At 38.1% G+C, this 16054-nt stretch overlaps 1 protein-coding gene across 1 annotated transcript in view; it reads right to left on the bottom strand.

The window, feature by feature from the left end:
• The window catches only part of stat6 (signal transducer and activator of transcription 6, interleukin-4 induced), a 36101-nt gene that overhangs the window by 13545 nt on the left and 6502 nt on the right, over window positions 1-16054 (bottom strand). Inside the window, exons 3-7 of the mRNA XM_084427529.1 lie at window positions 13826-13970; window positions 13084-13167; window positions 12774-12975; window positions 5286-5377; window positions 5026-5174 (exon numbers count right to left, since the gene is read on the bottom strand). Of these exons, the coding sequence (XP_084283655.1) occupies window positions 5026-5174; window positions 5286-5377; window positions 12774-12975; window positions 13084-13167; window positions 13826-13970 (672 nt within the window). The remainder of the gene's footprint in view (window positions 1-5025; window positions 5175-5285; window positions 5378-12773; window positions 12976-13083; window positions 13168-13825; window positions 13971-16054) is intronic.

Genomic DNA, 16054 nt, shown 5'->3' with positions numbered 1-16054 from the left:
AGGTAGGAAATAGAATGTGGAAGACACAGAGACAGAAGGCCAACAGGTTGCAAGACATGCATGACAACAAAACAAGGCGGAGTGAAACAAATATGATCCAGAGTACATTAAATATGGGTGCACTTGCTGCAAGGATTCTGTAATGAAACTCTAGATGGCGCAGGCTAATAGGTCCTTAACTCAAATGCTTGCAATCATATCATTCTCTATAGGACACAGCTGATTGGTTCCAATGAGCTTGCATGCCCAGTACAACGCGATTTCAACGTCTTTCTTATGCTATATCAATATGCGTTTTACATGGTCTGCTTTGTCTATTCCTTATGAAGTAACCATACACAATAAGGTTTAACATCATGTTTCATGTTAACGACCATTAGCATGTCAAAACCCAAGTTTAGCGTTTTCTCATTGCTAAGAAAGATTCTCTAGCGAAACGAGAGGTATCTAATGTATCTAATGTCAGATGAAACAATTTCAGTATGCTGCATTTAAAGTTGAAACAAGCGCATGGGGGCCATGTCAGCCGTGCGTAAAGACAGTGTACTCACTTATTTATGAATGGGAGAAAGTGGAACAAGCAATATGGTGGGATAGTCCCGACTTCTAATAAAAGAGCCAATCGCCGATCAGTCATGTCATTATGTCACTGCAGCTGCCGTTAGAAGCTAGTTGCTATAGAAACAGATGAGAGTCGTTACTTTCCTCATACTATTTGCTTAGGTGGTTGTGGGGGGTTTCTTCTCTGCAACGTGATATCATTCATAAAGCCACACATGAATGAGTTCTTATCAGATATGTTTGTGTCTTTTTGGATCAGGCACACATACTGTGAGGAAAATAATTATTTGATCCCCTGCTGATTTTGTAAGTTTGCCCACTTACAAAGAAATGAAGGGTCTATAATTTTTATGGTAGGTTTATTTTAACGGATAGAGACAGAATATCAACCAAAAGATCCAGAAAAACACATTATATAAAGGTTGTAAATTGATTAGCATTTGATCGAGTGATCAATCCCCAAGCAACCAGCAAGAATTCTGCCTCCCACAGATTGGTTATGTGCCCATGTGGAACACAGATTAGCCGTGTCACTTTAAGAAAGTACTCCTAATGTCCTAATGTCAGTGGACACCTGTCCACAGAATCTGTATCTTTCATTCCAACTTCTCCACCACCATGGGCAATATCAAAGACCAAATGTCAGGGACCAGATTGTAGACCTGCACAAGGCCGGAATGGCCTACAAGACCATCGGCAAGAAGCTTGGTAAGAAGGGGACTTTTGTTGGTGTGATTATTCGGAAATGGAAGAAATACTAAATGAAAAATCAATCGCCCTGTTTTTAGCTCCATGCAAGATCTCATGGAGTAAAGGGTAAAGATAATCATGAGAAAGGTGCAGGATCAGCCCAGAACTACACGGGAGGAGCTTGTTAATGATCTCAAGGCAGTTGGGACCACAGTCACCAAGCAAACCATTGCTAACACACTAACACCGCAATGGACTGAAATCCTGCAGCGCCCGCAAGGTCCCCCTGTCTGAAGTTTGCCAATAAACATCTAATGATTCAGAGAAGGCTTGGGAGAAAGTGCTGTGGTCAGATGAGACCAAAATTGAGCTGAATGGCATCAACTCAACTCGTCGTGTTTGGAGGAAGAGAAATGCTGACTATGACCCCAAGCCCATCCCTACATTCAAGCACAGAGGTGGAAACATCATGCTTTTGGACTGTTTCTCTGGTAAGGGTACAGGAAGACTTCACTGTATTGAGGGGCTGATGGACGGGGCCATGTACCGTCAAATCTTGCACGAGAACCTCCTTCCCTTAGCCAGAACAATGAAGATGGGTTGTGGATGGGTCTTCCAGCATGACAATGACCCAAAACATACCACCAAGGCAACAAAGTAGTGGCTCAAAAAGAAGCATACTAAGGTCTTGGAGTGGCCTAGCCAATCTCCAGTCCTTAATCCTATAGAAAATCTGTGGAAGGAGCTGAAACTTTGAGTTTGAGCAAAAAAAACCTAAGGATTTTGAGAGGATCTGTAAAGAGGAGTGGACCAAAATCCCTCCTGAGATGTGTGCAAACCTGATGACCAACTACAAGAAACGTCTTAGCTCTGTGCTTGCCAACAAAGGTTTCTCCACCAAGTACTAAGGCATGTTTTGCTTGGGAATCAAAATACTTATTTCACTTACTGAAATGCAAATCAATTTAAAACCTTTATATAATGTGTTTTTTTCTGGATTATTTAGTTGATATTCTGTCCATTAAAATAAACCTACCATAAAAATTATTGATCCTTCATTTCTTTGTAAGTGGGCAAACTTACAAAATCAGCAGGGGATCGAATTATTATTTTCCCCACCGTAGTTTATGCCACTAGAGTTAAGCTATTCGGCGTGGTAGCCTAGACACACATAGTCATAGGCCACTAGTGTTAAAGGGATAGTTCACCCCAAAATTTAAATTCTATCATTGTTTACTCATCCTCAAGTTGTTCCAAACCTGTATGAGTTTCTTTGTTCTGCTGAACACAAAGGAAGATATTATATATGCCCTATTTCTTATACTTAAACAAAACTGAAGGGCTAGGCACACAAACTGTAGCTAGCATACACGTGGTTCCTATGGGTCTTTGGAGCAGCAGCAGTACGTATGTTTTGGTGGTGGATCTGCTGGGGGGCTGAATCGTCATCTCCTTTGCTTCCTGCATGATGGGGGATTTTCTATGGTGTACAGTACACTTGGCTTGTATTGTTCAAATCTCATTGTCATCTGCTCTGTTGGGGAGTAATTTATGTACGCTATATTTTAGAGCAGCAGCATGTCTTACTTGCTCACAGAAGCATGTCATGTATGTATTGGCAGTAGCAAGTCCCGTACTTTCCACCAAGACCAAATATATCAACACTATATCAACACTGTCATATCCATTACCATGCCAAACACTCAGAGAGTTGTTATGACAGAAATAAAGTTCTGTAATGAAACTCTAGATGGCACAGGCTCAAACACTTGCAATAATATAATTTTCTATTAGGCACAGCTGATTGGTTCCTGCTGTTTATCAGTAGAGTAGCCAAAGAGCTTGCATGCTCAAACTTAAAATGCTCAGTTAGCATTTGCCTTAGCAGTTTTCAGAAATCCTACACCTTCCCCAGCTCTATCTGTATAGATCTGCTAAGGGCAATTCATGTATGCTATATTGTACAGCAGCAGCCTGTCTTATTCACAACAGCATGTCATGTATGCATTTGGCAGTAGCAAGTCCTGTCCTTGCTCTGCAGCAGCAGCAAAGCAGATCTATTCCACCAAGACCAGATATATAAACATTGTCATACTATTACCATACCAAACCCTCAGAAAGTTGTCATGACAGAAACATACAGTAGTTAGTGCTGCAATGAAAACAACGTGATTTGTATGAAATCTTGTCCACGAACCGCTGAAATTCAAAAGGCACAGAGAAACCAAACACTAAAACCATGAAGACAAACCTGTTGAGGTTTTCAAATAACAGCAACAAGATCTAATCACATTTAAAAAATGTAAAAAAAAAAAAAAAAAAAAACACTTCTTTTGCATTTTATATTACAATATTTTTCAGCTGATAATCAGTTGATGTCATATTAAAACTTTTCCATAATGTTGGACATAAGCAGCTCATAGTGATAAATAAATGTAATTAAAAAGTTAACAATTTGGTTGTAAGGGCATTTCTGTTTACTTTTGTATGATAAACAGTGTTGGTACTGTATTGGGTCACCACTTGACATCTAATCTGAATCCTGAAGTGAAACTAGATCTCTAATACCCCTTTTCCACCAAGGCAGAGCTGGTGCTGGTTCGGAGCCAGAGCCTAGTTTCAAATCGGTTCTTTGTTTTTCCACCGCCAAAGCACCAGCTCCGAACCAGTAAAACTGGTTCTTAAGTAGCACAAAATCATTGCAGGGTCTAGAACGGAGCCAAGAAAGAACCGCTTGCGTCAGAGGCTGGGGGCGGGGTTACCGTGGCCAACAAGACTGAAGAGAAACTTGTGACCGGCATTTTCAAATAGCAGCTAATCGAGCTAACAGCAGCTAAACACGATGGACGTGATCTAAAATATAAATCTAAGGCTAAAGTCGGCATCTTATTGTTAAAAATAAATGTTATGTAACATTACATGCCGTTACTCTCGCTTGTAATCTCCGTCTGTACAAATAATGGCGAGCCGCGCGAACACGTTGGATCCGCCGTGTTTGGATGCCGATGTAGGTCCGCAAAGCCATGAACATCAATAGCAAAGCAACGTGCGCCATTGTTGATGATGTGTTTGGCGCCGCCGCGCTAACGTTGCTGAGAAAGATGAGACGTAGCTGTGACGTAAGACCTGGCTCTGCGTTGGCTCTTTTAGCCTGTAGAAAAGCAAACCGGTTCTTTGGAGGCTCGTCAGTCAAACCAACTCCGAACCGGCACTAGCTCTAGCTCCGAACCAGCACCTGGTTCTTGTTGGTGGAAAAGGGGTATAAGAGAACTATTTTCTTTATGCTCCACATTTAAAAAATGCATGACTAAATGATTCAAAAACGTAATAAAAAAAAAAAAAATAATAATAATAATAATAAAAATAATAATAATAATAATTACATTTGAACTTTATCTCCCAATTGAACCACTTTTCACACACACACACACACACACACACACACACACACATATATATATATATATATATATATATGTGTGTGAGTGTGAGTGTGTGTGTGTGTGTGTGTAAAGTGGTTCAATTGGGAGATAAAGTTCAAGAAGAAACATCCAGAAGTAGTGACAGAAATACTGTGACCCTGAAGGAAAAATACAAAAAAAAGCCCACTGTTCAAGATGGCAAAAGAGGCCAAAGTAAACAAACTGAAAACTGAAAATGAAAACCAGTTTGGTGGTGAAAGGTTTCACCAAACAAACCTCTTACAGGGAAAGATTTAGCTGATAACATTCATACAGTAATACAACTGTAACAAAAAGGTCCAGTGGTCCTCACCATGTCTGCAGAAAGCCAAGGTTGTCATTGAAGTGCACGCCAATGGTTGCTCGGTGCTGTTCCCACCTCCAGGACTTAATTCTGAGAATAAGACAGGACTGGCACTGCTCCAGGGCGTACACGGCCTCTTGAAGAAGCTGCAAACGCTTCTGTAAACTCGCACAGATATACAAACCGTGAAAAACAGCTCCATTATAAATGCTTTTGTCTTTACCCTGATGAACTTATTATGATGTTCAAGCATGCATTTGAGCTTTTACCTTTGCACAAACTGAAAAGTTGTACTCAAGCTGCTTTATGCGATTCTGTCTAATGCCTTGATCCGAATGCTGTTGATCCAAATCATTTTGAACTGTAGGGAAACAAGAAAAAAATTCATTAGATATACCGAGACACCTGTTTGCCTGTGTACATGTAAGCCCTGATAATGATAACCCAGTCCAGGGGTTACGAACAGTTCACTTGTGTTGCGGTTCTTCATGGTGTTCATTTTATGTTCACAAATCTATGTAAATTAGTAATCTCTGGTTATCACCTACTACAGAGTACAGTTTAAAACAAGTGGTGTTTGCTTACTTCCTGTATATCATAAAATTGCAACAAGTGACTCTCTCATAAGGTATGAAAATTGCATCTGGGTCTGCTAATAAAGGTTGAAAGAGTGCGAATTATCCCCTAATTATGTTGAACAAATTTAGTATGAAGCATTGATCGCTAAAAGGTTAAAGGACAGGTGATTCTGAACATTTGGAGGTTCTGCAAGAGAAGTTAACAAGTTGTAGGGCTTTGTCAGAGCCACCGAATTAGACACACCGGGTGTTTTTCCAACCCTGCCAATTTGGCATAACCATGGTATTTTATCTGTCAAGCGAAGCATCAACAACTTTGAAACTCTCAGCTCACTCCAGAGATGAAACTTTTACAGATGTTTACTCTCTACTTGAATCTACTTTTTGGTCCAATCACTTTTTGCTTCCATTTCCCTTTTAGGATGTTTGGCTGGGCAGTGCAAGCATGCCCAGCCAAGCTCATCTATCACGCTTCTGGTTTCCCATATATGGACTGCCCGCAAAATGGTTGACAGACAGGAAGCGCACTTTTTAATTGGCCAATCAAAATTATTCTGAAAGGGATTATATCTTAGGGAGATATATATACCTTTACCTTTACCTATACCTTTGATTTCTTACAGTGCCTTTTAATTAATTAATAAGTTTTAAAAGTAATAAATAGGATATAAATGTAATAAATAACTGAGTACTCAATTATCTGCATCACTGAACATAAATAACCATTAAACTGAATGTTAACATATAGATATCAACAATTAATATAAACACAACATTTTACTATACATGTTACAAGCTAATTTCTGTAACATGAAAAAACATGTTATTAGTATTACACACAAAATTTGGAGCACTAACATGTTTTAAGTATAGCAAAACTGTCTTTCCTTTACAAAAACAAAACTGTTTTTGTTACCTATAGGCTCATAATGAGGAAAAGCAGAAAAACCTAACAGTTTATATAAATATTGTAAATAAAAGCATTGTCACACTACAGACTTTCAGTTTTGGCATATCACAACCTTGGATATCACAAACACTGGATAATTATTTGAATCATTATTAAATTCAATTGCAAGATAATCAATCAATGATTTAGGTTAGTCTTTTAGAGGAGCAAATTATGATGTTTTATAAGTTAAAAGAGTTGTATTATGGATTGTAAATATTTGCACATACTGAAGGCTATCACTGAAGAGACTTTCACAGATAAACTGACAGCTCATCTAAGTGAATGTTTGAGCCTACGCTTCATGATGTATTTTGCATTGCTGTACTAGGTCATCAAAAACTCACCCACACTGCTAATCATGGTGAGACTTGTTGGAGCCTTCATGACGGAAATGACTATTTACACATCTGCTCCTCTAGGGCTATGTCTTATTGCATTTCTCCCTCTTGTGTTGCTGCAAAACTTTCTGTTAACCATTTCACAACAGCCTTGCAGACAAAACCATGCGTGCAACCGCTTGGCCTGCAATAATACAGTTTTTTATATATACAAATCATTTTTAAATGGTTGATTTTGACACAACAAAAAATTCCTGTCTCAATTCCATTATGCATAGTCAAGGTAAAAAACGAAATCATTTTCATTTTCAATTTCAATTTCAGAAGTCACTGTGAGGATCGCTGGATACAATTTTCAGCACTTCCAGAGATTTTGTGGCTGAGCAGTTTTCCACAGCTAGTGGTTGTGGAAATGCTAATACTACGTGTATGATGATGCTTGTTAAAAATGTATTGCACAGTTACATTATGCAGTAGAACTTATAAAGCTACAATATCTATGTGTGTGTGACCATGATTCATGCACATACATGTCATGTGCACGGTAGTCTCACTGTCCTCCATCACACCCACCCCAACCCCACGTCAGACCTGTATGTAGCCGTTTATACAGTATATAGGGGTGATTAGGACTTTATAGTCGCTGAGTAAGAAAGTTGTGCTTGCCTAAGGGTGTCAGAGAAAACATGCTCCACAAGATTCAGAATAAATTGACCTTCAGTTGGAAACTTTGCACATAGTTTACATTCTCCCCAAGAGTCCTTTTCCACTGTCATCAATAAGAAACTCTGTGACTGGCCAAGTCTTCTTAACAATATGTGACAAGTAGTTAACCTTGCTAAGTGAGAGCATTATGTCACTTTGTTCTTTTTAAAGCAGCTTTGAAATAATATGTATTATTAAATGTGAATTAAAATACTTTAAAAGCATTTGATGACAAAATATATTGAACCTAGCAATTGAATGTGCTTTGACAGATGGAACCAAAAAAAAAGGAAAACATTCAAACAACATGTTAAAACCTGAAAAGAGTTGTATACATATAGAATTAATCACTAGATCACCACCATGCAGCACTTCCCCCTCTTTTTCATTTTAACTAAATCTTTACTAACTGTTTGGGTTTGAAAACACCTTTGATATCCTGAGTGCTTTGAACAAGGCAAGCTTGATTGATTGTTTTCCAATGTTTCAGACTATTTCATGAAATATATATCTTTATATGTCTAATCATTTATAAAATATTTATCTTTCATGAAATGGATATCTTCATAAGTAAGGAATTATTGACGACATGAAGATGCAGTATCTTTACACACAGTGTGTACAGTGATTTTTTTTCCCATATTGCTGAAAACTCCCAACTGAGGTTTCACGAGTTCACATCAACATATAATTATTACGGTAAAGGTTATGCGTATTTGGCGTGCTGTCCGGGTGGAGGGCTCCGAGCTCGGAATTTCTGCCCGAACCCAGAGTACTCCCCCCGTGGTAAGAGTAGATTGAACTAGAAGTGAGGAGATGGGGTGGAGGTAGGATGCTGATAAACTGTCAAGGAAGAGGTGGTTCTGCTGTTATTTATCTTGTCCTGAGTTGATTACTGATTGATCTCCACTTGTGCTAACTGGGTTAATTATCTGCACCTGCTCCTCCCGAACCTTGTTAATAAAACATCATGTCTTAAAAGATAATTGTCCACCCTCAGTTTCTTCCCAGCTTTCAGTCTCAGCTGCAATTTCTAATTCTGGGAAGTCACATCTGTTCATCTCTCCATTATGAGTTTCTAAGGAAAGTCTATAACTGTGGTAAAAATGTTTTTTTCTCCAAATTTTCTTTGCCACTCAAATTGATCACCTTCAGGTATTAAGTGTCCAATTTTTGTGCTTTTTGCAGACCACAGACTTTTCCTGAGTGATATGTCTTTAAAATATCCAGATTTAGAGCAGAGTTAAAAAGCAATGGTTCTTTTCTCAGTCACAAACTTTGGGCATTGTTTGACTCCTGAGAAATCTTGAATGCTTTTAAGAGTGATTATAAAATGATGTTAATCCTGCAAGATCCATCTTATTTATGTCCATCAGGAACAGGTGGCGATCTAGTCCCATGTTGCCTGCTTTCCTCAATAGGGTACACGCTTTCCCAGCCCAGCTCATGTCCTTCCCATTGAGGAGTCTCTGAGCTACTTGAAGTCTGAAGGTCTTTACTCTGGATCTGATGTCCACTAGGCCTTGTCCTCCTTCCTGTCTGGGCAGATACAGCACTGGAGCCTTTAACCAATGCTGTCCTGACTGGAAAAAAATCTACCAGACATCTCTGAATTTGTCTCACAAGGTCTTCTGGAGGTTCAAGGATCATCATTCTGTGCCAAAGGGAAGAGGCTACGAGGTTGTTACATATCAACACCCTTTCCCTGTAGGACAGCTGGGGCACCAACCATTTCCAATGAGACTAACGCGCACATACTTTCTCCAACAGGCCCTCTCAATTTTGCTTTCTGTACTCAGTTGTCCCCCAAAAAACTCCCAGATATTTAAAACATGCCCTTCCCCATTGTAAACCACCAGGAAGTGATGGACTTTTAGCAGCTTGGCCACACCACACAGCATCGCTTTTACACCAGTACACTTATAATTAATAATTAAGATAAAGATAATTTGACAGATTTCTGGGAGTTTAGAAAGTTAATTTGTAGACCTGCCAGGTCTTTCCTTAGTTTACATAACAAGGGTTCAATAATTATATTATAAATTTGGCCCGAAATAGAACAGCCTTTTCTAATTCCCCTCTGAACTTTCACAGGGCTACTTAGGCCACCAGCTAGTGGCTTCAGTGTACACTAACCGCATCATCAAAATGAAATTATCACCAAAACCAAAGGCCTTTAGAGCATTAAAGAGAAAAATGTGATCCACCTGATCGAAAGCCTTCGCTTGGTCTAATGATAAAAATCCCATTTCAATCTTGTTATAAAAAGCATAGTCATATACATCTCTCACTAGGTTATCTACAATAGATCTATCGTTTATGCAGTAAGATTGATCTTTATGTATGATTTCATGCAGTATTTAATGTGGTGACCAAACATTTAGAATTGATTTAGTAATCTGAAAACAAAACTGCCACAGGCCTCCAGGTCTTAAGGGTGTTAAATCCCCCTTCTTAAGGAGTAGTTTTAGCACTGCACGCTGAAAGCTCTTAGGAAGAATTATTTCAGAGACACTTTTTTGAAGAACTTCAAATTAATCATGTCCAAGAACAGGCCAGAAAGCCTTATAGAATTCACCAGACAATCCATCTATTCCAGGTGTACGGCCTACAGAGAGTCCAATCACAGCAGCCGTGCCTTCTTCAAAGGTAAGTTCAGACTTTAAAAAAAGTTTGTGCTTTGAGGTAAAAACCTGAAGGTCATAAAGCAGCTCGTTTCTACATTGTTCATCTAAAAAATAAGAAGTAGGAGAATCCATTTCTCTTGCTGTTACAAAACGACTCCTTACAAGACCTCCTTTCACTCTTTCATTTAAAAATGAGCTCTGCAGGTTAGTCTTTTCAGTCCACAGATCTTTAAGATTTACAGATTAATTTGCAATCATACTTTGCGCAATACCAATAATTTCTTTTTCAAGACATTCCAAAGACTTTTTTATACAAAACGAAGAATGTGATAAATATTGTTGACAAAAAATCCTTATTTGTACCTTCCCTATTTCTCACCATTGAATGCAATTTTCGCAACAATTCTTCTCTCTTCCAAGACTCCCAAAAGAACTTAAAATGAAAAAAAAAAAAAAATGTATCTTCTAATAATTTAGCATTAAAATGCCAATAATGACTTTTATGCACTCTTTTTATCAAGTACACTCAAAAGTGAAAAATTTATGATCCGACATTGAGGTGAGAAAAATAGAAATTTAGAACTCTATTCCTCATGTGTTACAGTACGTGACATATAGAGTCTATCCAAATGTGCAGCAGAAACCTGCTCATTACTAATCTTCACCCATGTATACTGACGTGTAAACAGATTATGTTCTCTCCATACATCAGATAGGTTTCAATTTGTAATCACATTGGCTAAGCACAATGCACTCTGTGCATGAGGTTCCTCACTATATGAGGTTTTATTTAACAAAGTTCGGGAGGAGCAGGTTCAGATAATTAACCAAATTATGCACAGCTGGAGATTAATCAGTAATCAACTCAATGACAGAGTATAAATTCACAGCAGACCTATCTCTGTTCATTGAAAGTTTGTCAGCATCCCTCCTCCACCCCATCTCCTCACTTCCAGTTCCATCTACACTTACCAACTGGGGGAGTACTTTGGGTTCGGGCCTAACTCCGAGCTCGGAGCCCTCCCCCCGCACAGCACGCCAAATACGCATAAACTTATTGTATTAATTATATGTAGATGTGAACTCGTGAATCCTGTCCTGTGTAAAGTCCAAAGTACAACTGAAATCTCCGCCTAATATAATGAGATCTCCTTCGTGTTGTTGTCTTAAAAAATGTTCTAATTTAGTGAACAAGCATATTCTCTCTGCACCTATATTTGGAGCATAAATATTCACAAAAAGAAAAATAAGATTGCTAATTTCTGCCCTCACAATCAGCAATCTCCCTGGATCAACTTCATTTTTTGACAAGATTTTCACTTTAACAATAGGGGAAAAAAGTATTGCCACTCCAGCACTCAAATTGGACCCATGACTAAGGACTTTTTCTCCTTCCCACCATAGGCCCCATTCAGCCTCATTGCTTTGATCACTGTGAGTCTCTTGTAACAAAAAAACACCTATATCTGTCAAATGTATAATCTCTGAAAGTAACCTATTCTTTCTCCCATCTCAAATCCCATTAACATTTAGAGATCCCATCCGCAAGACTGCCATGAGAAATAGGGAGAGCAGTCATCATTATTATTGGGTTTTTCTTTTGCCTTTCCCCTCGTTATACATTCCTTCGCTGTTTGTTTTCCATGTCTAATAACAGTTATGTGCATATTTTGTGGAGCTCTTCTGCTGTGAGAGCTCTTACTTGTTTTCCTTCCCCATACAGAGGCAATAAACTTTTCAGCCACTCTTGCCATATCAGATGTATCTGACCACTGCTCTTCATTACTCAAACTAGCATTGCATTGGGACAGTTCATCAGTCATATTTTCTTCAGAAACTCCTGCTTCTTGTTTCTTTGAGTTCACACAATCCTTCATCACCTCCCTGAGCTTCACTCTCATCAGTTACAGTCTCAGCAACGCAAACCAGCTGCTCAATACCCCCAGCATTTAAATGAACATCACTCACCTCTTCTGAGGCTGCTTTCTACTGTGTCTCAGTTCTCTGTTCTGTATCCTGTTGATATTGGTTCGCATTGTTAACATCTCCACGCGATGTAGACGGCCGCTGATCGTCTTTATGTGGGCATGTGAAACGTTTGTGTCCTAGGTCACCACATTCGAAGCACTTCAGGTTTTCAGTGCTTGAGTAAATCATGTATGAATTCTCTCCTTGATTAACTCGGAACGAAACTACCAAAATACGCTCCGGCTAAGTAAAAAACATTAAGACTTAGCAGCGGAAAGAAATTACATGTTGGGCTCTCACTGGGCTTGCTATTTTTCCAAATCTTAGCAACTCTTTCGTGATGACATCATGCATCACAGCATGAGAAAGAGAGATGTGCTTTCCCTACATAATTTCCCTACATAAATATTTGTTCCTCAAAAACACAGGTATCCAAAGTTTCATTATAACTTGATATGAAAAATTACACTAATTTTACTGTCCAAAAGGATCAAGCTGACAAAATATGGCATTTTATATTATTAAATCTGGCAGGTGTAACTTCCTAAAGCTTATTAGACATTGTTCAAAACAGATTTGGATCTTCTACCTTGCATGGGTTCTATTTCCTGTTTTTCCCAATTCAAGTCCTCTTGTAGCTGATGAAGCGTTTGTCGGCAATTCTGAATTTCCAAAACTTTGAGCACCAGATTGTCCACATCAGCCTTAGAATCCTCCCTTACAGGTTGTGGGGTGCCATTGGCAGCTGGAGGACCCCCAGGCATGGGCTGAAAGGGTGGGAAGCCCAGACTCTATAGACAAACACACAGACACAAAGAGCAATGACACAACGGACATTTACATTACATATAACACATAAATGTTCTGATAATTCAGAATTAAAGTTTTTTTGTGCTTACTGCCTGTCCTAACAATTGTCTTTCTTTCCTTAGCATATCTCGAACTGTCCTCACAAGTTGCATGGGTTGTGGCTGGTACACACTCTGAGGAATAATTCATGAGGTTACATAGTAAATACAAACATTCAGAAATACAAACAGTGTGTCAGATGTCACAAGTCAACATGGTAGGCTGCCAATAGTAAAATGTCTATCCGTATTGTGATCCATAAGTGTTCACAATGTAAAAGAAATGAAAATCAACATGATTCATGTTATATAGCATATAGTGAATCTTTAAAAAAAAATTGCAGTGCAGTAACTCCTTGTGTTGACATAATTAACACAACTGTCCTGGACATCCCACATGGTGATGTAGATCATCTAAAGCAGGGGTTTTCACTTTTTGATGCCATGGGCCCTCAAATATGAGTACTGCGAAGAACTCTCCTCCTAAACTATAATGGCAGCTATATATTTCCATGTATAAGGACCCATTTACACTGTGAGAAAAAGTGTGCTGTTAAAGACATTTTGTTATCTGTAAAATGAAATAATTACCTTTTATATTGTTACTGTATTGAAGCCAAAGCAAATTATTAAATATAGAAAATGTTGATTTTGTACATGTTGTATTTTTTCTACTCATTATTTCAGTGAGAAATGTTAAATGTACAAAAATGAAGAATTATTTGAACTGGCTTATATGATGCAGCATCTTCAAGTCAGTAATAATTATGAGTGTTAGGACTGTTGTGCACACCAAGTTCTTGCTGATATGTTGTAGTTTGACCTTCTCCACCACATTAGGGTTTTGTTGGGCCACCTCCTGCAGCAAAAGCACCATCTGATCCAACAGTAATCGGGCCCGGGGCTCCTGCTCCACGCTGTCTAGATCAAATTCCTCCCTAAATCAAACACAGACATGACATTTTTAAGTCATCTTTGGTAACCGTAGGGCCCTTTGATTTCCGCGGTGCAGAAACTGCGGACGTAATCACGGAATCTAGTCATAAAAAACGAATTTACTGAATAATGTGAAATTTCAAGGAATTTCTCAGATTTTTGATGAATAAATAAAAAGCAGGACAGTACACTTGAATCAAATCGCGATATAGATTGGTATCTGTGAGTATTAAACCGCAAAAAGCCCATTTAAAATGTTAGTTCACCCAAAAATGAAAATTCTGTCATTAATTGCGCTCCAAACCAGTAAGACCTTCGGAACACAAATGAAGATATTTTTGATGAAATCTGAGAGCTTTCTGACCCCCATAGACTGCAATGTAATCACCACTTTCAAGGCCCATGAAGGTTGTAAAGACATCGTTAAAATAGTCCATGTACATTAGGTCAACCTTAATGTTATGAAGCGACAAGAATACTTTTTGTGCGCAAAAAAAACAAAACACACAACAAAAAAACGACTTTATTCAACAATTTATCTTCCGTGTCAGTCTCCGACGCTGTTCACGTGAGCACCACGATGCATGTGTGTGGTGTTGACGCAGGAACCTGCCAATAGAGTGGTGCAGGTATGACATCACTTGCAGGCCAAAACGTGGAAACGAGTAAGCATTTTAGCACTTCAGGTTCTATTGTCCTGAAGTCAACTGGATTTTTTTGGTTGAAATATGGTCTGTGGTGAACAAGCTCAAGATACTTTCACATTTTATTCTAAGACATAAAATACATCAGTTATACCCCACTCGTGATTTTTTTAAGCTGTTAGGTGTCTTGAAACAGGCGATAATCCAAAAAACCTATGGAAAAATTTGATTGGGTTTTTGTGGTGGGAACCAGTGTGATGCTAACTGCCGATTGGCCTACAAAATAATGTCATATCTCGTTCTGTCATAGAACCTGGAAGCGCTGCACTGTGTTTACAATGTGAACAGCATCAGAGACTGACACGGAAGAGAAGAAATTGTTGAATAAATCATTATTTTAGTTTTTTTCGCACTAAAAGTATTCTCGACTCTTCATAACATTAAGGTTGAACCACTGTAGTCACACGGACTATTTTAACGATGTCTTTACTATCTTTCTGCGCCTTGAAAATGGTGATTACATTGCAGTCTACGTGGGGTCAGAAAGCTCTCGGATTTCATCAAAAATATCTTAATTTTTTAAAGAATACAATTTTTTCCTTCCATGTTTATACGATTAAATTAATGTTTTATGCCTGCATTTGATTGACATAAAATTAAAATACACAACGCAGACTTTCTGAAGAAAACTAATTATAAATAGTTTTTTATGAATTCAATTAATTCGACATGCTTTTTGATTATTGAAATTTAATTAAACCATTAAAATGGAATCCAGAAAACACAGAATTTGCTAAATAAATAAATAAATAAATAAATAAAAACATTTTGAGAAAATAAATATATAAAACGTATTTCATGGGGCCCTAAACATGTACTTTTTTAAAACCTTTAATAAATTGTTGTTAAATTGTATAAGTTTCATGATTACAATTAATTAGACATGCTTTTTGATTACTAAAATGTTATTTAAAATGGAATTTGGAAAAAAATAAAACGGAATTTGAGGAAAAATAAAACGGATTTCATAGGGCAAGGAGCAAAGCCTTTCTAGTCTAGCTTGTCCTGTGCTGTTCTACAACCTTCATTCGTTTTGTGAGTCACTATGATATAACATAATTCATGAGAAATTCCTAAGAAGTTAAAGGACAAGTTCGGTATTTTACACTTAAAGGAAAACTCCGGTCAATTTTAACATTGAGCTAATTTTTTTGTACATTTGGAGTGCTGTCAGTACAGAGAACAACGACAAAAATCGGTGTTGCCTACAACGTGTTATCCTCTTTTTAAAATTTGCACCCTGTTGACTTCAATGGGGCAAGTTTTAAACCTGCTTTTAGCCTCTTAACATCCTTGATGTGTCATTACAAGTGCACAGGTCATGTGAGTGATTCCTTCAGAGTGAACGCGGGTGAATCTGACTGCAGTAGATGTGAAAGAAA

This window comes from Rutilus rutilus (genome assembly GCF_951802725.1).
Source record: "Rutilus rutilus genome assembly, chromosome: 13".
In the NCBI taxonomy this organism is placed as follows: Eukaryota; Metazoa; Chordata; class Actinopteri; order Cypriniformes; family Leuciscidae; genus Rutilus; species Rutilus rutilus.
This window is presented reverse-complemented; position numbering and strand designations above follow the sequence as displayed.